Source organism: Chiloscyllium punctatum, chromosome 2 (genome assembly GCF_047496795.1).
Source record: "Chiloscyllium punctatum isolate Juve2018m chromosome 2, sChiPun1.3, whole genome shotgun sequence".
NCBI lineage: Eukaryota > Metazoa > Chordata > Chondrichthyes > Orectolobiformes > Hemiscylliidae > Chiloscyllium > Chiloscyllium punctatum.
In genome coordinates, this window is record NC_092740.1 from 44,862,990 (window position 1) to 44,885,218 (window position 22,229).

Below are 22,229 nucleotides of genomic sequence, written 5' to 3' on the forward strand. Positions count from 1 at the left end.
CTTTGTAAAGAACTCACAGCTTTGCCAATTCATGAAACACTACAATGTGTAACTTGTAAATGTTATTGGTTTGATCTATTAAAGGGATATACAATGTTTTAAATCAATCTCCTTATAATAATTAACAAAAGAATACATGATACAATAAGCTTCATAAATACTTTTAAAGTAGTCCAGAGAGAAACTAATAGCATACTTTTACTTTTTTTTTGTGTATTAACCTGCTCAGAGGTGTTATTCCATACCAATGGGGGATGTGAGGCTTGAAAATGGGTCTGTAGGAACACTACCACTCAACAGCCCTCACAATTTTAATTTCATAGAAATAGGCACAAATAAGGTCTAATATATTACAAACACACTTTTTAGCTATTTTGTATCAAATCTTCTGAATCCTCTGAACCATTTTCTTCATCCCAAAGTCCACTGTGTACTCTTAGGAGTTTTTGGTGCTGCTGATTAAAACAAAAATACAGTGGAAGGAGGAAATTAAAGGGTGGGGTGGGGGACAGATTCTGGTCCAGATGTTTTTTTTAATCGGCTATTTTGAAATACCTGTGCTACCTTAGAATAATAGTCTCCATCTGAATATTTTACATCATATTTAAGGTAATGCAAATAAGTAAAACAGCTATCCACCAATTGACTTCAATATCACATGAACAATATAGCCCAAAAGCAAGCCATTCGGCCCATTATGCTTGCACTGATGTAAAACACAAAAATATCTGAAGTAATTTATATAAAGTATCAGTAAGTATATAAAGATTTTCTTTCTGCCTAACAGATAACAGTAACAGCTCAGAGAAATGAATTGTTACAGTTAAACCTAATTAGAGGGATAGTTCAAGCTTCCATTACCTCAACATAGGTCTCCTTCTCTGTGCTTCCCATCGACTGACCAGATTCATTGGTAAATGGTTCAGAGCAAAGATCTAGATGAAAGAGAAAACCATTGTTATGACTAAGATGGGAGCATTGTACTGTCCTTCTCTGGTTCCATTACACTATGGGTCACAACATAAATTTCATTGTTTTATCCTGTTTCCAATATGGTCAACCATATGTTTTCTCTACATTAGACTTAAAATAAAAAAGATCCATCAATCAAGTTTCTTTAATAAATGAAAAATCATTTACTTAAACAATAAGAACAATTCAATGAGGATTGTTAACATGGCCAATCTTTGTAAAATCTAGCCCCCAGGGTCAGTTTTGGAGACTTTCATGTATGGTTTCTCTTCATGAGCTCCTGTAATTTATCTTCACTGCTCACCTTAATCTCAACAGTGATATAAGATAAAAGGATAATGGTGTGGACATTTTATATTCAAAGGTGTGAAGTGAACAGCACCTGCATCTTATGCAAGCTATGAGACCTTTGAAGGTGATTGCGAATTTTGGAACTAAGGTGAATTTATACACTTGCCTGATATTACCTGTGCTTTACAAACATTAGTAGGATTAATTTAGAATTTTGAATAATGCGATCAAGATTGTCTTGACTTCAGTCAAGACAGTTTGTCAATGCATGAGGCTCAAATGCAGACTTATGCTACTACAGATGTTATCTGGGGCTAAAAATAAAACTACTGGGGATATGGAGGAATGTAGAATTGAGGTCAGAACCAGATCAGCCATGATCTTGTTGAATGACAGTGCAAACTCAAACAGCCGAGTGGCCTACGCTTAATTGTTTGTTTGTGCGTCATTAACTTGGACTGCGACAGCATCTGTTTAATGCTAATGCCCTTGAAAGGCCTTAATAGCCTACGTGCTGAGCCCGCTCCCTCAGCGGAATTAAAGACATTTTCTCCACCCATTTCAGGTGTGAGTGGCAGCCATTTTTCTTTTTGATGTACACTTGCAAATTGGAAGAAGGTGGAAGAGTTGCAGGCTTGGCCTCTCAATCTAGGTGAACCCTCCAAAGCTCATGATTTCTTTGCCTTGCCCTCCTGTCATATCTATCAGATTTCATCTTCCCCATGTACCCACCGAACTTTCATTTAACTGTTCATATTCCCAATTTACTCTAAGCGTTTGGCAAGTATATGGCAAGTATACTTATGCACTCCCACTAATTACTGTCAATGATCTCACCCCAAAACCACAGTAACCTTTAACCTACCATGCCCATTGTCTCCAACTTATATGATGCAGTTCATCCCCTTGCAATTATTATTCCCATTCCAGCATGCTACTCCAATCCCCAGAATTAATCTTCACAACAACCCCACCACAGCACTGATCCTTATACCTCTTTTCAGTGAACAGATCCCCTGGATGAACTATAGCTCACACACCCGTCTACTTAGAAAGTCTGATGAGTAACCAGACCTCTGACTGATTACTGTGAAATTCCTTAACTGATCTACCACTAATCCTGGACTGGTTACAATGGACCTGCAGTATAGGCGGTGGCCCACTCCACATTGTCTTCACTCGGGACTACTCTCTTTAGGCTTTCAGACTTCAGCTCATTTGGTTGTGCAGTATCTTGCCACGTAAGCTGTTGGAAAAAGCTGGTGTGAAATTGATGTAACATGGTGCTGCACAAAAACAGTCTGTCCCCTTGATTGATTATTAATAGCAAATATGACAGGCTGGCTGGTTTTGTGTCTGCACCTCAAGAAGTGACAGACATACTGTGAGGCTGTCAGTTCTGTGATGAGCAAGACAGTGAAGTTGAGAGCATCCAAGTAGGTGCAAAGTGAGTGGGTGCTAGGAAAGCAAGGTCAGAAGTCCTATAATGCACTCTGGTCTGATTGATAAGCTGACAAAGCAATCTGGCAGCAGCGTTACAACGCAAGATGTCAGTGTGCTTCAAAAGGCAGTACTGAAGTGATGAAGTGTATTCTAAGCATTTTGGAACTGTGCCATGAGGTGGAGCTCATGTGTATCCAATGCAACGGTTGAAGGGTGTAGGCAATCGCTGCCCAAAGAGTGTGCCCTGAGATGTTGGGGACTGCTGACCAAGATGGAGGCTCAAAGGAGCAATGGACAAGCTGGAGTCAGCAGGTACCGATTCAAGACTTAATTGTTTGGAATTGCCGCTGTCTAGTTTCTCTATGCCACATGGGAAAATATCAAACTGGACATAAATGAAGCAAGAATAGTACCAATGAAATGTAAGAGCATGCAAATAGGCCTCTACCAGCTAACTGATGAGGTTGCAAGGCACAGTGCAAACTCACGACCACAAGCACCTATAAGAACAAGGACGACAGATATATAGGAAGATGATTCCTCTCCAACAATCCTGACTTGTAAATATATGCAGTATCGCTGGGTCAGAATCCTACAATTACATTCCTACCAGGACGTACAGGAGATGGTGGTGAGTTGATAGCGTCACTGGACTAGTAATCCAGTAATCCAGGCTAACCCCAAGCAGATGGTGCAATTTGAATGCAATTAAATAAAACTTGTAATAAAAAATGCTCGCTTAATGATGGCCATATAGCTACTGTCAGTTCTCTGAAGTCCTTTAGGGAAGAGTCTGGCTCACATGTGACTCCAGACCCAAAGCAACATGGTTACTCTTAATCATCCTCTGGGCAAATAGGGATGGGTAATAAATTATATCCCATGAACAATTTTAAAAAATGGACAACAGTTTAGCACAATCTTCTCAAGAACAAGTAGGGATAACCAATGAACGCTAAGCTAGCCAACAATACCAACATCCATGAAGGAATAAAAAGAAAATAATTCTGGTCTTGCTGTTAAAATCTTGAGCAGAACATCAGATTTTTTACTCGAAGATGAAAATCATCCTTTTGTGATTTCACATTGGCCCACGTTTTTCAAAATTTGCGAAGATTCCACCTTTAGTTGTAATCTGAAAATATATATATTCACCTTTCTAAATAACCCAAAACACACCATACACTGGATAATGTGGGGAAAAACTTCCTCCCTGCAGACATCTATATAGGGAAAAGAACATATCCAATAAGTATTAAGTAATAAGCAAACAAGATAAAGATTGAGATGTTCAGATGGTTGTTGTTCTGACATTTTAATGAGCATTTATAAATATCACCAAATGCAAAAAGATATCTTCAGATGAACCCCTGTATCTAGCTGACAGCAACCTCCAAGGCCTGAAGCCATGCTCGACCATCCCTAAGCTCTGGACCCAGAGTCAATTTTAGTGATTTGTTCACTGCCGCCCTTTGCCTTCCAGGCTGCTCTTCTCAAAATACATGCCAGGAGCCATGAGTGAACTTGTCTTTATCAAATGCAGGTGAGAAACAACCTGTGGCTGGAGGAGCTGATCATCACAGATTATCTTGTGATCCAAATGGGATTGACCTCTGTGTAATTCATCATAAAAGGGCTAGTACCATCCATGTCCAGACCACCTCAATGAGGTAATCAGCCCAGTTATTAATCCCATGTGCACCCTTTCTCCAGGGCCCTAGTGGTGCAAGAGGGGGCCCATGTCTCACCATTGGAATATTAGTTTACCCTATACATAAGAGATTCTAGTTGTCCCCAGTTGATGACGATATTTAGAACTCTATATCAGATTAATCTTGTTTCAGGAATGTTTCCACAATGGCAGCTATTTCTAGACAGCCTGGAAGTCCTGTACTGCGAAGACTAATGAGATAACTGAGTCTCTCTAGTTTGGGAGGAAAGTCTACAAGGAATCATGCACCTTCTAGAATTGCAAAATTATGCAGTTCCTCCCACCACACCAAGGTATAATCTCAGAAATGCACTTGAGCTGCAACTACAGAAATCAACTTTTCCAGCAAGTGCTGCTAGTGAATCTCGATTTTCTTGATTTACTAAGAATATTAGAAATACTTACAAGAGTGAGTTATTTAGCCAATCTAGCCTGTTTCTTCATTATAGAAGATTATGGCTGATCTTCCACTTCAACTTCCTGTAATATCCCTATTTTGACTGATTCCCTTCATCTCTACAAATTCATCAGCCCATGACTTAAATACAGTCAATGATAGAACATCCACAGCTCTCTTAGATATAAAATTTCAAATTTTCACGGTGCTTTGAGTGAAGAACTTCCTCTTCATCTCAGTCTTAAAAATCTGACCATTTACACTGACACTAGGTCTCTAATTCTAGAAAAGAGGAAAATATCCTTACAACATCTATCCCAATTTAGACGTGTCGTTTTTCAAATAAATCACCTGTTCATGCTTTCAAATTCAGGTGAATACAGCTATATATTTGCCAAATTTCTGTGTGGCTTCAGAACTAAAAGATTTACCATTGATAAAGATCCTATGCAGTTCAACAGTCACAAGAGAAATGCCATGAACAAAGCAGGCAGCTGAAAATTGCCTTCATCGAACTCACCAAGGCACTCAACCATGTAAACAGAGATAGCCTTTTAAGTTGCTGGAGAAAACTGATTGTCCACCAAAGCTGCTCGCTATGATCTCTTATTTCCATTACATCATGATAGGAAAGGTCAGTTAAGATGGATAAAAAATTGGAACGTTTTGAGATCTTCAGTGTGGTCAAAAAACGTTTGCATGTTAGAACATAGAACATAGAAGAATACAGCGCAGTACAGGCCCTTCGGCCCTCGATGTTGCGCCGATCAAAGCCCACCTAACCTACACTAACCCACTATCCTCCATATACCTATCCAATGCCCGCTTAAATACCCATAAAGAGGGAGAGTCCACCACTGCTACTGGCAGGGCATTCCATGAACTTACGACTCGCTGAGTGAAGAACCTACCCCTAACATCAGTCCTATATCTACCCCCCCTTAATTTAAAGCTATGCCCCCTTGTAATAGCTGACTCCATACGTGGAAAAAGGTTCTCACTGTCAACCCTATCTAACCCCCTAATCATCTTGTACACCTCTATCAAGTCACCCCTAAACCTTCTTTTCTCCAATGAAAACAACCCCAAGTGCCTCAGCCTTTCCTCATAGGATCTTCCTACCATACCAGGCAACATCCTGGTAAACTTCCTCTGCACCCTTTCCAGTGCCTCCACATCCTTCCTATAGTATGGCGACCAAAACTGCACACAATATTCCAGATGCGGCCGCACCAGAGTCTTATACAACTGCAGCATGACCTCAGGACTCCGGAACTCAATTCCTCTACCAATAAAAGCCAGTACGCCATATGCCTTCTTCACTGCACTATTTACCTGGGTGGCAACTTTCAGAGATCTGTGTACATGGACACCAAGATCCCTCTGCTCTTCCACACTACCAAGTATCCGACCATTAGCCCAGTAATCCATCTTTTTATTACTCTTACCAAAGTGAATCACCTCACACTTAGCTACATTGAACTCCATTTGCCACCTTTCTGCCCAGCTCTGCAGCTTCTCTATATCCCGCTGTAACCTGCCATATCCTTCCTCACTGTCTACAACTCCTCCGACTTTCGTATCATCCGCAAACTTGCTCACCCAACCTTCTAACCCTTCCTCCAGGTCATTTATAAAAATGACAAACAGCAATGGTCCCAAAACAGATCCTTGCGGAACACCGCTAGTGACGACACTCCAAGATGAACCTTTGCCATCAACTACTACCCTCTGTCTTCTTCTAGCCAGCCAATTCCTAATCCAAACCTCCAACTCACCCTCAATGCCATATCTCTGTATTTTCTGCAGTAGCCTACCATGGGGGACCTTATCAAACGCCTTACTAAAATCCATATATACCACATCTACCGCTTTCCCCTCATCTACCTCCTTAGTCACCTTCTCAAAGAATTCAATAAGGTTTGTGAGGCACGACCTGCCCTTCACAAAACCATGCTGACTATCCTTGATCACATCATTCTTATCCAGATGTGCATAAATCCTATCCCTTAAAATTCTCTCTAAGACTTTGCCCACAACAGAAGTGAGACTCACTGGCCTATAGTTACTAGGATTATCCCTACTCCCCTTCTTGAACAAGGGAACCACGTTTGCTAGCCTCCAGTCCTCTAGCACTACTCCTGTAGACAAAGAGGACACAAAAATCAAGGCCAATGGCTCTGCAATCTCCTCCCTTGCTTCCCAGAGAATCCTAGGATAAATGCCATCAGGCCCAGGGGACTTATCTATTTTCACCCTTGCCAGAATTTCCAACACCTCTTCTCTACATATCTCAAAGCCATCCATTCTACTTATTCGTGCCTCAGTATTCATATCGACAACAATGTCCTGTTCCTGAGTGAATACTGACAAAAAGTATTCATTCAGTGCCTCCCCAATCTCTTCAGCCTCCACACGCAACTTCCCATTACTATCCTTGATTGGACCTATTCCTTCCCTAGTCATTCTTTTATTCCTAACATACCTATATAAAGCCTTAGGGTTTTCCCTAATCCTACCAACTAAGGACCTTTCATGTCCCCTCCTTGCTGCTCTTAGCTCTCTCTTCAGGTCCTTCCGGGCTACCTTATAACTCTCAATCGCCCCTATTGAACCTTCACGCCTCATCTTTACAAAGGCCGCCCTCTTCCATTTAACAAGGGATTCCAATTCCTTATTAAACCACGGCTCCCTCACACAACCCTTTCCTCCCTGCCTGATAGGTACGTACTTATCAAGGACACTCAATAGTTGCTCCTTGAACAAGTTCCACATATCAATTACGCTCTTGCCTTGGAATCTACTTTTCCAATCCACACATCCTAAGTCATGCCTCAACGCATCATAATTTCCCTGCCCCCAGCTATAACTCTTGCCCTGTAGTACACACTTATCCCTCTCCATCACTAGAGTAAAAATCACCGAATTGTGGTCACTGTCCCCAAAGTGCTCACCTACCTCTAGTTCTAATACCTGGCCTGGTTCGTTACCCAGAACCAAATCCAGTATGGCCTCACCTCTTATTGGCTTATCTACATATTGTGTCAGGAAACTCTCCTGCACACATTGCACAAACACTGACCCATCTAACGAACTCGAGCTATAGCTTTCCCAATCAATATCAGGAAAGTTAAAGTCTCCCATAACAATCATCCTATTACTGTCACTCTTCTCCTGAATCATCTTCGCAATCCTTTCTTCAACGATTCTAGGACTATTAGGAGGCCTGTAAAAGACTCCTAACAGGGTGACCTCACCTCTCCTATTCCTAACCTCAACCCAAACTACCTCAGATGGCAAATCTTTGTCCATCTTCCTTTCCACCGCTGTAATACTATCTTTGACAAGCAATGCCACACCTCCCCCTCTTTTACCCCCACCTCTGGCCCTACTAAAACATTTAAACCCTGGAACCTGCAACAGCCAATCCTGTCCCTGATCTAGCCATGTCTCCGTAATAGCCACAACATCGAAGTCCCAGGTACCAACCCACGCTGCAAGTTCACCTACCTTATTACGTATACTTCTGGCATTAAAGTATACACACTTCAAGCCACTCTTCTGTTTACAGGCACCCTCCTTTAAGATTGATGCCATATTCCTAACCTCCCTACACTCCAGGTCCTGCACCCTAAAGCTACAGTCTGGGTTCTCTCCATTCTACGGGGGTTTCCTCTGGGTGCTCCGGTTTCCTCCCACAGTCTAAAGGTGTGCAGGTTAGGTGGATTGGCCATGGTAAATTGCCGATAGTGTCCAAGGACAGTTGAGGTAGCCATGGGAAATGAAGGGTTGCAGGGATATGTAAGGTATGCTCTTCGGAGGGCCAGTGTGAACCTGATAGGCTAAATGGCCTGCTTCAACACTAAGAATTTTATGAATTCTAAGGTTGTGTTCTGGCACTGGCACAGCTCGTCATAGACTTCTCTTTGCTGCTATCACAAGCTTTCAGATCTTTTGCTAAGGGTATCTATATGCCAGAACTGATGGAGAGTTTCTTAGTTTAATGCCTTCATCTGCAACAAATGAACTGCCATGCCAGAGTGTGGTTCCTGAACTACATCAGGCGATACTTTATACAGAGGAGACAGTGAGGTCTGCAGATGCTGGAAGTCAGAGTTGAGAGTGTGTTGCTGGAAATGCACAGCAGGTCAGGCAGCATCCGAGGAGCAGGAAAGTCGACTTTTTGGACATAAGCCCTTCATGCTTGTCCAGCGCCACACTTTTTGACTCAATCAACTCCCTGTGTTAACAGATTAATGCCTTAAGCAACATTGCTCATTCGTCTTGGGTCCACCATAGACCACAACGTTACTGGAAATTGGAAGATGCAAAGGATTCACTCTGGCTATGTTAACATTACCTTTCCTATCTCCAGGAGGCTGGCATAGGGTCTATTATCCAATTAAGTGGGCAAGGCTGTCATGTTTCCCACAGCAACCGGCTAGATTAAATCCCAGCCACTGTGCCAGATTCCTACAACGCATTCAAGAAATTTAGAGTCAATGTGACACTTGAGTCACAGATTTGATATGGAATCACAAGTCTAGAAATCAGTTTTATACCATCATAACTGGAATCAGCCATGATAAATTCTCATTTTTAACTCATTTGAAATTACAGAAATGTCACAAGTCAATATTGTCTGGATCGCAAGGAATTACAGAGTGAAATGTGAAAAAAAACTTTGTCAAAACCGGTCAGTCAGATTTGGAAACGGAAACTTGAGAACACACAGTTGAAAAATGTGGTTGACCCTGTCTCCAGTCTGATTCATTGGATCACTATTAAGTTAAGAACAGTAAAAACCATGAAATAGGAAAAGCAATCCATGGTGTACTCACTGGGTTTTCAAGGTACACTCAAATGAATATTCGGTCCAAAATGTTTAAAAATTGTGTTTTATTTATTAAGTGTCTAAAATGAGATCTCTCAATGTCCATTACCAGGAGGCTTAAAAGAGTTTAAATAGATTGATAATTTCTCACCAGGTCCTAAATTCATCAGGACTTTTACAGCATAGTTTGAAAATGGATCTGGACGGTAGTTGGAAATGTTTTATGCACTATTTTTATCATAACTTCATTGAGCTGTCAGCACTGTAAAAAACCAGCCCTGAAATATTTTATAGTTTTGCAAGATAATAAAGCAATCAACATTTCAAAATATGTTAGCACATTTCACAATACTGTGAATCCATTCCAAAAGAGGGACAAAGAATATTTTGGCACACAATGGATCACGAAGAATAGCTAAAGCATTTATAAATAAAATCTTAAGAAAGCAACTCAGTTCAGTTTAGACAAAAGGCAGAACTATCTATATATATCATCACAACGCATAATGAGTGCAGTGAGCAGCCAGCCTGATTGTTGCTATGGTTGATATTCATGAGAATAAGACAATATTATTTCAATAACATGTAAGAACTGGTTCACAACGCATGAATTAGAGAAACAACTCACTATACTTTTCTGAACATAGATTGTTTAAATAAATCCAAATAAGTAGAGCCCTCTGTTCATACATTGGGTTAAGCAGACTCTTAGACAAACATTCAGTACAGAGAGCCACTAGGCACATGGGAAAGCTTTCACATAAAATATTAAATGTGACACAACCATGGGACTCAGAACCAAACACTGTGACATTAATCCAATTAATAACCTAAAGCTAGCTGGAATCAGAAACTCTCTTATCAATTATTCATTACAATTGATAAACCAAGATATTCAGCCTCTTACACTGTAACTAATCCAACTAATAATCCAACTAAAAATCACAATTTACGATGTAGTTAAATATATTGGAAGTTTTATTCAATTATAGAATTCACAGAAGACAAAATCTTCAGGTAAGGAACCAGGAAAGTTTGTTTGTAAGTAGATCTCAAATTTTATAGAAACTGTAATGCTACATCAATAAAAGGCAAGATGTTTTAGAATGGTGAGTGTTCCTGCCCTGTCAAATAAAGAGTTGGCAGAAAATATATCCCTGCCCATCACAGCAGCTCCAACAAACATATAACACTTAGGAGCATGAATTGGCAATAGAGTAGAACATGCACCCCTCACTCAGGAAAGTCTCACCTCAGCTTCCAGCCAATCTCATCAGCTCGCAGCTCTAAAGCAGAGGACAGGACTGGAACTACTATTATTTTCTAGATTCTAAGTCCCAGAGTCTAATATCTGATTAGTGCAGGAAGTGGAGTTTGGGGTGGTAAGGGCCTTTATTGGTTGGGGAAAGGATCTGGATGGAGAGGCCATGGGGTGAGGGAACACCATCAGGATAGACCTCGATGGGTCTGATATGGATATGGGACTCTTGAAAGAGGTTTCCTGCTAGAGGATTGAATAAATTGTCCTAACTAAAAATCAAAGGAATTGTGGATGCTGTAAATCAGAAACAAAAACAGAAGTTGGAAAAGCTCAGCATGTCTGGTAGCATCTGTGAACAGACATCAGAATTAACGTTTCAGGTCCAGTTCTGAGGAAGGGTCACTGTACCTGAAACGTTAATTCTGATGTCTCTTCACAGATGCTGCCTGACCTGCTGAGTAAACTGCCCTGCTGGGCTTAGCTCTGCTCCTGAACCCTTCCAGCTATCCTCAATGCAGACGCCAAGTGGGAAGGAGGCCTCAAGTCACCAATTTAAGGCCTGAATTGATGCAAGGTTTGGCACAATTATCAATAGGTTGAACACAGATGGTGCCATATTAGCAACATTTCCATTCCCCTGGCTTTTTTAATAGGCAGAAACGTTTCAGGCCATTCTTTCAGGATCTACCTCATCAGAAACTTACAATGTTTCAATAGGATCACTTCTAATTCTTCTAAACTCCAATGAATACAGTACAAATTCCTCAATCTGTTCTCAACCCATTTATACCAGAAATCAACTGACTGAAATTTCTCTGAATTCTCTACATATCTACATACAGATATGCAGTTGGATATTTATAATTCTTATACAAGGAAACCAAAAAGGTCAGCAAGATTCTAGATGCAGTCTCACCAACACCCTGGATATTTGTAACAAAATTTCCATGCTTACATATTCCAGCCGTCCATTATAATAAAGGCTGTAACATAATTTGTTCTCCTAATTATTTGCTGTAGCAGCATGCTTTTATGCACAAGGACACCCAGATCTCTGTTTACTACAATGATCATAACCTTCCTTCTCCTGCCAACGTGTATAATCTCATTTTCCCACGTCATTCATTTTGTCAAATTTTTGCCCACTCACTTCAATTATCTACATTTCTTATCAGAAACCTTGCATCTTCTTTACAACTTGGTTTTCTATCTATCTCTGTATCGTCAGAAAACAATACACTCAGTCCCTTCATCCAAGTCATCAATGTAAATACAATGCTTTAACACTCATCTCTGTGACAGCCTACAAGTTACAGTTACAGATGGATGGTATGGAGCTCTACTTATGTGCCAAATGCCATTAGACTTCAGGAAATATTTGAATTCCCTGCTGGTAAATGACGTCCCATTGTCAATGACCAATACTTCTCGGAGTCCATGTATTGTGAACAATGCTCGCAGGTTCTCAGTCCTCATCCTCAAGTTTGCTGAACGAACTTTATGCACGTCCAACCACTATAAATGGGCATCCGCAATGACCAAGAACATTGAGCCCACGAAAAGACTGGAATAGTCAACATGCAACCAAGTCCAGGGTTAACCCAGCATTCGCAGAATGAGGGGGCACTGCTGATGGAAATTTCTGTCCTTGTTGGCACCCTGGGCATTGCCCCACCAATGCAGCTATGTCAGCATCCAACAGTGGCCACCTGACATAGGTTCTTGCCAACATTTTCATCTTGGAAACCCCTGGATAACCCTGGTGGAGTTCAGCCAGTATCTGGTGGTGACCTTTACTTGGGACAATTACCCTTGCTCCCCACAGTAAGATGCCATCCTCTGCGATGATCTGGTCTTGCCGGGTCCAGAAAGGTTTCAATTCTGGTTGTAATGGCCCTTAAACACCTGGTGGTAATGGGGGAAACAAACGGGCCATTACCACCAGGTGTTTCAGTTTTTCTAGGACAAGACCTTTTTGTGTCCACAGTCGAATATTGTCTGAGGTGACTGGAAGGGTGTCCAGAAAGCTTAAAACCAAAAACGGACTCTTCCTGGGAGGCACCAGCGATGGAGTATCTGTCGTAGGGAGGCAGCTCAAGGCATTCACATTAGTCACTTGTGTTCCTGGGTGGTGTTCCAACTTGCACTTGTATGCACTGAGAATAAGGGACCAACACTGAATTCCACCAGAAGCTATGGGCGGCACCACCTTGTATTCCTTCAACAGCCTTAGCAGGGGTTTGTGATCTGTCACTATGACAAATTCCCATCCATAAAGGTACTGTAGAATTTCCTCACAGTAAAGACAACCACTAAACCTTCCTTCTCTATCTGGTCATACTTACATTCGGCATGAGCCAAGGTCGGGGAAGCGTATGCTATCGAGCGTTCCTCTCCATTAGGCCAAAGGTGAGCCAACACTACACCTATACTGTATGTGGAGGCATCACATATAAGTACTACCTCTCGCTTTGGATCGTAGTGGGCCAACACCTTAGATGACAATAGCTGCTTTTTCATTTCCCTAGAGGCTATTTCTCGGATTTGAGACCATTTCCAAGGCTGACTATTTTCTCAACAGCAGGTGTAAGGGTGCTAAGATGGAGGCCAAGTTATGTATGAATTTTCTGTAATGGTTCCAGGGAAAGAACTAAGTTCCAGTACAGGTATGGGAGCCAGGACTCCTCTGATCGCCCTCACTTTTCTTTCAATGAGTGTAACCCAGTTTTGTTGACTCTGTAACTCAAAAGGGTCACTTGGTTTGCCTGGAACACACATTTCTCCCCCAAAGGCATATGCCTGCCTGGAGGAAATGTTTTAGCGCTATATCCAAGTTCTTCAAGTGCTCTTCATTTGTCTTCCCTGTTGTTATTAGCAAGTCATCCAGAGAAATAGCAAACTGGAGTAACCCTTGTAAAATGTTCTCCCTGGCCAACTGGAAAAGAGCGCAAGCTGATGATACCCCAAATGGCAGTCTTGTATATTGATATACAGTGGAAACTCGATTATCCGAATGTGATTGGCGGGCACTATTGCGTTCGGTTAATCGATTATTCGGAAATTCGATTAAATGCTTTTCCTCTGGGGCTCGGAGTTTTAAAGTCTGCTCCCTGTTCAGGAGACTGCAGCAGCACACAGCACATGAGACCCTGCCCCCAATACTGACCCCCTCTCATTCCCCCAAGTCCAACATTGCCCCAAACCCATCCAGCACAAAGCGCATGAGGCCCTGCCGCCAACACAGCCACCCCCTCCACTGCCCACCCCGGTCCACCCCCGGCCCCTCTCCGGGCATCCAGAGTGCACACCAACAACAAGACTGCTGCTACTGCAGCTGCCTTTATGGGGTAAGTCTCCAAATAGGAGCAAAAATGGCCTTTGGTAGAGTGAAATGCGCTTCTTGTCAGATGTGGGAGTTTAAGGAGAGTTTACAGGTTACTGTGGATTGTATCAGTAATAAATGCGAATCTTAACAGATCGAACGGATCAGTTGGAGAGACAGTTAGAGGCAATGAGGAATTTGCAATGGCAATAGTATGTGATGGATGGCAGTTATAGGAAGGGGGAAAAGTCGCAGATTCAGTCACATAGATGGGATAACTCCAGGAAAGTTGAGAGGTAGGCAGTTAGTGCAGGATTCTTCTGTGGCTATCTCCATTTCAAACAGGTATGCTGTTTTGGAAAATGTAGGGGGTGATCGATTCACAGGGGAATGTAGCAGGAACAGCCAAGTTTCTAGTATTGAGACTGGCTTGAATGTAACGACGGGTACGTCGGATTCCAAAAAATCAGTTGTGTTAGCCATGCGGCTGATGCAGCTGCCACTCCCACGCTGATTGATTATGTCACTTCCGCCCCCATCATGGCCACAACCACTTCCGCCCCTCACAATTCCTCATGCATCATATGTGACATCACTTCCGCCCTTCACATCATCGCTGATGCCACACACTCAGTGACTTCCGACACCCCTACTGCCATGGTCACCACCACTTCCGCCCCCACCAACGCCACTCACCTGCATTCTGCTGACACGCCCCCCACAGACCCCACTGTCACTATCCCCACCCCCTAGAACCCCGAGGGGAACACTGCCCCTGCTCATGACTCCACCCCCATTCCCCCCCACCATCACACCCACTCCAGTTACAGGTTCCGCCCCCACTCTCAGCTCCACACACACACCAGATCCCAGCTCCCAGCCCTGCCGAATTTTGACCATCCCTCCAGACCTCCCCCTCACTAAGGACGAACAATCAGTCCTCAGCAAAGGACTCACCTTCATCCCCCTCCGTACACGCATCAATGAATTTAATATACGCCGTGACGTCGAACAATTCTTCCGTCGCCTCCGTCGCTGAGTTTACTTTCACAATCAGGACTCCCGCCCACCTTCCGAGGACCCCTTTGCCCACCTCCAACACACTGCATCCACCTGGACACCCCGTGCTGGCCTATTACCTGCCCTTGACCTCTTCATTTCCAACTGCCGCCGGGACTTTAGCCGCCTCAACCTGTCTACGCCCCTCCCCCACTCCAACCTCTCACCCTCAACGCACAGCCCTCCAATCCCTCTGCTCCAATACCAACCTCACCATCAAGCCAGCGGATAAAGGGGGTGCAGTGGTAGTCTGGCACACTTACCTCTACACCACTGAAGCCAAACGCCAACTCGAGGACACCTCTTCCTACTGCCCCCTCAACCATGACCCCACCCCCCATCACAAAACCATCATCTCTCAGACCATACAGAACCTCATCACCTCAGGAGATCTCCCATCCACAGCTTCCAACCTCATAGTCCGGGAACCCCGCACTGCCCGGTTCTACCTCCTTCCCAAGATCCTCAAGCCTGACTATGGCCGACACAGTGTCTTAGCATGCTCCTGCCCCACTGAACTCATCTCTACCTACCTCAACACTGTCCTATCCCACCTAGTCCAGGAACACCCCACATACATTCGAGATACCACCCACGCCCTCCACCTCCTCCAAGACTTCTGTTTCCCCGGCCCCCAACACATCATCTTCACCATGGATATCCAATCACTCTACACCTCCATCCGCCATGACCAAGGCTTCCAAGCCCTCTGTTTTTTCCTCTCCAGACGTCCCCAACAGTACCCTTCCATCGACACTCTCATTCGTTTGGCCGAACTGGTCCTCACCCTTAACAATTCCTCCTTCGAATCTCCCACTTCCTCCAGACCAAAGGGGTAGCCATGGGCACCCGTATGGGCCCCAGCTATGCCTGTCTCTTTGTTGGCTATGTAGAACAGTCGATCTTCCGTAATTACACCGGCATCACTCCCCACCTCTTCCTCCGCTACATTGATGACTGCATTGGCACCACCTCGTGCTCCAGTGAAGATTGAGCAATTCATCAACTTCACCAACACATTCCACCCTGACCTTAAATTTACCTGGACCATCTCTGACACCTCGCTCCCCTTCCTGGACCTCTCCATCTCCATTAATGACGACCAACTTGACACTGACATATTTTACAAACCCACCGACTCTCACAGCTACCTGGATTACACCTCTTCCCACCCTACCTCTTGTAAAAATGCCAGCCCGTATTCCCAATTCCTCCCCCTCCACCGTATTTGCTCCCGGGAGGATCAGTTCCACCACAGAACACACCAGATGGCCTCCTTTTTTAGAGACCGCAATTTCCCTTCCCACGTGGTTAAAGATGCCCTCCAACTCATTCGTCCACATCCCGCACCTCCGCCCACAGACCCCACCCCTCCAACCGTAACAAGGACAGAACGCCCCTGGTGCTCACCTTCCACCCTACCAACCTTCGCATAAACCAAATCATCCGCCGACATTTCCACCACCTCCAAAAAGACCCCACCACCAGGGATATATTTCCCTCCCCTGTCCGTCTTCCACAAAGACCATTCCCTCCGTGACTACCTGGTCAGGTCCACGCCCCCCTACAACCCACCCTCCCATCCTGGCACTTTCCCCTGCCACCGCAGGAACTGCAAAACCTGCGCCCACACCTCCTCCCTTACCTCCATCCAAGGCCCTAAAGGAGCCTTCCACATCCATCAAAGTTTTACCTGCACATCCACTAATATCATTTATTGTATCCATTGCTCCCGGTGCGGTCTCCTCTACATTGGGGAGACTGGGCGCCTCCTGGCAGAGCGCTTTAGGGAACATCTCCGAGACACCCGCACCAATCAACCACACCGCCCCGTGGCCCAACATTTCAACTCCCCCTCCTACTCTGCCGAGGACATGGAGGTCGTGGGTCTCCTTCACTGCCGCTCCCTCACCACCAGATGCCTGGAGGAAGAACGCCTCATCTTCCGCCTCGGAACACTTCAACCCCAGGGCATCAATGTGGACTTCAACAGTTTCCTCATTTCCCCTTCCCCCACCTCACCCTAGTTCTAAACTTCCAACTCAGCACTGTCCCCATGACTTGTCCAGACTTGTCCTACCTGCCTATCTCCTTTTCCACCTATTCACTCCACCCTCTCCTCCCTGACCTATCACCTTCATCCCCTCCCCCACTCACCCATTGTACTCAATGCTACTCTCTCCCCACCCCCACCCTCCTCTCGCGTATCTCTCCACGCGTCAGGCTCACTGCCTTTATTCCTGATGGAGGGCTTTTGCCCGAAACGGCGATTTCGCTGCTCCTTGAATGCTGCCTGAACTGCTGTGCTCTTCCAGCACCACTAATCCAGAATCTGGTTTCCAGCATCTGCAGTCATTTTTTTTATCCCTGTGTTAGGGGACCGTCTAGTCCAAGGTACAGACAGACTTTTCTGTGGCCAGCAGTGAAAAATCAGAATGGTGTGTTGCTTCCCTGGTGCCAAGATCAAGGATGTCTCAGAGAGCATGCAGAATGTTCTCAAGGGGGAGAGGGACCAGCAAGAGGTCATTGTTCACATTGGAACCAACAACTTAGGAAGGGAAAAGGTTGAGATTCTGAAGGGAGATTACAGAGGGTTAGGCAGGAATTTAAAAAGGAGGTCTTCGAGAGTAGTACTATCTGGATTACCCCCTGTGCTACGAGCTAGTGAGGGCAGGAATGGGAGGAAAGAGCAGATGAATGCACGGCTGAGGCAGGGACAAGATAGGACAAATAAATTAAACTGCATTTGTTTCAATGCAAGGGGCCTAACAGGGAAGGCAGATGAACTCAGGGCATGGTTAGGAACATGAGACTGGGATATCAGAGCAATTACAGAAACATGGCTTAGGGATGGACAGGATTGACAACTTAATGTTCCAAGACACAAATGCTACAGGAAGGATAGAAAGGGAGACAAGAGAGGAAGGAGAGTGGCTTTTTTGATAAGGGATAGCATTACAGCTGTACTGAGGGAGGATATTCCCAGAAATACATCCCAGGAGATTATTTGGATGGAACTGAGAAATAAGAAAAGGATGATCACCTTATTGGGATTGTATTATAGACCCCCTAATAATCAGAGGGAAATTGAGAAACAAATTTGTAAGGAGATCTCAACTATCTGTAAGAATAATAGGGTGGTTATGGTAGGGGATTTTAACCTTCCAAATATAGACTGGGGCTGCTATAGTGTTAAGAGTTTAGATGGAGAGGGATTTGTTCAATGTGTACAAGGAAATTTTCTAATTCAGTGTGTGGGTGTACCTACTAGAGAAGGTGCAAAACCTGACCTACTCTTAGGAAACAAGACAGAGCAGATGTCTGAGGTGTCAGTGGGGAAGCACTTTGAGGCCAGCGACCATAATTCTATTAGATTTAAAATAGTGTTGGAAAAAGATGGACCAGATCTAAAAGTTGAAGTTCTAAATTGGAGGAAGGCCAATTTTGACGGTATTAGGCAAGAACTTTCGAAAGCTGATTGGGGGCAGGTTCTCAGGGAAAGGGATGGCTAGAAAACGGGAAGCCTTCAGAAATGAAATAACAAAAATCCAGAGAAAGTATATTCCTGTTAGGGTGAAAGGAAAGGCTGCTAGGTATAGGGAATGCTGGATGACTAAAGAAATTGAAGATTTGGTTAAGGAAAAGAAGGAAGCATATGTCAGGTGTAGACAGCATAGATCGAGTGAATCCTTACAGTATAAAGGCAGTAGGAGTATACTTAAGAGGGAAATCAGGAGAGCAAAAAGGAGACATTAGATAGCTTTGGCGAATAGAATTAAGGAGAATCCAAAGGGTTTTTACGAATACATTAAGGACAAAAAGGTAACTAGGGAGAGAATAGGGCCCCTCAAAGATCAGCAAGACTGCCTTTGTGTGGAGCTGCAGAAAATGGGGGAGATACTAAATGAGTATTTCGCATTAGTATTTAATGTGGAAAAGGACATGGAAGATACAGAATGGAAGGAAATAGATGGTGACATCTTGAAAAATGTCCATATTACAGAGGAGGAAGTGCTATATGTCTTGAAACGCATAAAAGTGGATAAATCCCCAGGACCTGTTGCTGAACAAAGAGACCTTGGAGTGCAGGTTCATCACTCCTTGAAAGTGGAGCCGCAGGTGGACAGGATAGTGAAGAAGGTGGTACGCTTTCTTTTATTGGGCAGAGTATTGTGTACAGGAGTTGGGAGGTCATGTTGCAGCTGTACAGGGCATTGGTTAGGCCACTGTTGGAATATTGTGTGCAATTCTGGTCTCCTTCCTATTGGAAAGATGTTGTGAAACTTGAAAGGATTCAGAAAAGATTTACAAGGATGTTGCCAGAGTTGGAGGATTTGAGTTATAGAGAGAGATTTATCAGATTGGAGCTGTTTTCCCTGGCGTGTCAGAGGCTGAAAGGCTTATAGAGGCTTACAAAATTATGAGGGGCATGGATAGGATAAATAAACAAAGTCTTTTCCCTGGGGTTGGGGAGTCAGAACTAGAGGGCATAGGTTTAGGGTGAGAGGGGAAAGATATAAAATAGACCTAAGGGACAACCTTTTCACGCAGAGGGTGGTACGTTTATGGAATGAGCTGCTAGCGGAAGTGATAGAGACTGGTACAATTGCAACATCTAAAAGGCATTTGGATGGGTATATGAATAGGAAGGGTTTGGAAGGATATGGGCCGGGTGCTGGCAGGTGGGACTAGATTGAGTTGGGATATCTGATCGGCATGGACGGGTTGGACCGAAGGGTCTGTTTCCGTGCTGTACATCTCTATGACTCTTTTAGATTAGATTAGATTACTTACAGTGTGGAAACAGGCCCTTCGGCCCAACAAGTCCACACCGCCCCGCCGAAGCGTAACCCACCCATACCCCTACATCTACATCTACATCTACCCCTTACCTAACATTACGGGCAATTTAGCATGACCAATTCACCTGACCTGCACATCTTTGGACTGTGGGAGGAAACCGGAGCACCCGGAGGAAACCCACGCAGACACGGGGAGAACGTGCAAACTCCACACAGTCAGTCGCCTGAGGCGGGAATTGAACCTGGGTCTCTGGCGCTGTGAGGCAGCAGTGCTAACCACTGTGCCACCGTGCCGCCCACAATGACACTATGACACTATAACCCAGGGCCATGCCCCTGTTTGTTTTACAAAAATGCATTTATCCAAATTAAATTCTGTCACTCATTGACCCAATTGATCAAGCTCTCTTTGTAATCTTAGATAGCCTTCTTCACCAATTTTGGTGTCATCCACAAACTTACTAACCACGCCTCTCATTTTCTCATCCAAATCATTTATATGAATGACAAATAAAAGTGGACCTGGTGCCAATGTCTGTGCATCACCGCTGGTCACAGACCTTCAGTCTGAAAAACAACCTTCCACTATCACTTTGTTTCCTACTGCCAAGCCAATTTGTATCCAATTGGCAAGCTCACCCTAAATCCAATCTGATCTAACCTTAATAATTATGCAGACTTTACTGAAGTCCGAGTAAACAATATCTATTGCTCTGTCTTCAATCTTTTTGGTTACTTCCTCAAAAACTTTAATCAAGTTTGTGAGACACAATTTCTCTCATACAAAACCACAATGATTACCCTTGATCATTCTTTGCCTCTCCAATTGCATATAAATTCTATCTTTCAGAACCACCTCTAATAAATTATCCAGCTCTGATGTTAGACCTCACAGGTCTACAGTTTCCAGGCTTCACCTTACAGCCTTGTTTAAATAAAGACGCGTTAACCACATTGTAGTCATCTGCAACCTAACCATTGTAGATGATACAAATATCTCTACTCAGGGCCTGAAATTTCCATACAATGTCCTGAGATACACTTGACAGGGTACTGGTGATCTGTTTTTGGTTATTCCAGGCCCAAGCAGGTCATTGACAGCATAACTCTGCCACCAGCCTAGTGTATCACAATCTCTTTTAAACCACTTTAAGGGTTTTCCCACTCCTGAGGGTCCTCTTTAAATGCACTACAAATTTTCATTGGTCAGCACTATGTTCCTCTTTCACCAGCTGATACCCATTTTACTGCCATTCTGTTACAGTGGATATCCTGGAATTTGTGAAGTCACTGGAAGACTGGTTCAGCCTTTTGCTGAATTCTGCATGAACATTGACCATTATGTTATCTTCCTGAACATTGTGATTCTGTGTTAGGGTTATGGTCAGCAAATTTAGCTATCTCGGAAGCAACATCTCCAAGGAAGGTGATGTACAGATCTGTGTGTATACATGACCCAAACACCATTAATTCTTGTCTTGTGTGGTAGCCTTAGTGGCACCTTATTGAAAGTCTTTTAGAAATCCAATATACTACATCTATTGGTAACCCTTCACCCTGCCTGTTACATCCTCAAAAAGCTCGAATACATTTGTCAAATAGGAGGTCCTTTTCATAAGAGAATGCTGACTTTGCTTGATTGAATTACAATTTTTGAAGGATCCTGCTGTTGATTTCTTAATTATGGATGTTAGCATTTCCCAGCATGGCTAACTGGCCGTGTTCTGTTCCCTTCATTTCTTCCATAGAGCTGTTGTATTTTCTCCTTTCCAATCTGCTGGGGCCATCTCCGCACATGGGTACTTTTAGAAGATTTTAACCAATGCTATCTTTGCATTAAATGCTTTTAAGACTCTAGAATACAGGCCATCAAGTCCAGGAGATTTGTCAGTCTTCAATTTGAACTTGGAGGAGAAAGTGAGGACTGCAGATGCTGGAGATCAGAGCTGAAAATGTGTTGCTGGAAAAGCGCAGCAAGTCAGGCAGCATCCAAGGAACAGGAGAATCGACATTTCAGGCATAAGCCCTGAAGAAGGGCTTATGCCCGAAACGTCGATTCTCCTGTTCCTTGGAGGCTGCCTGACCTGCTGCACTTTTCCAGCAACACATTTTCACTTTGAACTTGATTGGTTTTCTT

The 22,229-nt window shown here is 43.8% G+C and overlaps 1 protein-coding gene across 1 annotated transcript in view; it reads right to left on the reverse strand.

Moving 5' to 3' along the window:
• The window catches only part of arhgef28a (Rho guanine nucleotide exchange factor (GEF) 28a), a 462,887-nt gene that overhangs the window by 285,025 nt on the left and 155,633 nt on the right, over positions 1-22,229 (reverse strand). The window contains exon 8 of the mRNA XM_072548108.1: positions 862-935. Within this exon, the coding sequence (XP_072404209.1) occupies positions 862-935 (74 nt within the window). The remainder of the gene's footprint in view (positions 1-861; positions 936-22,229) is intronic.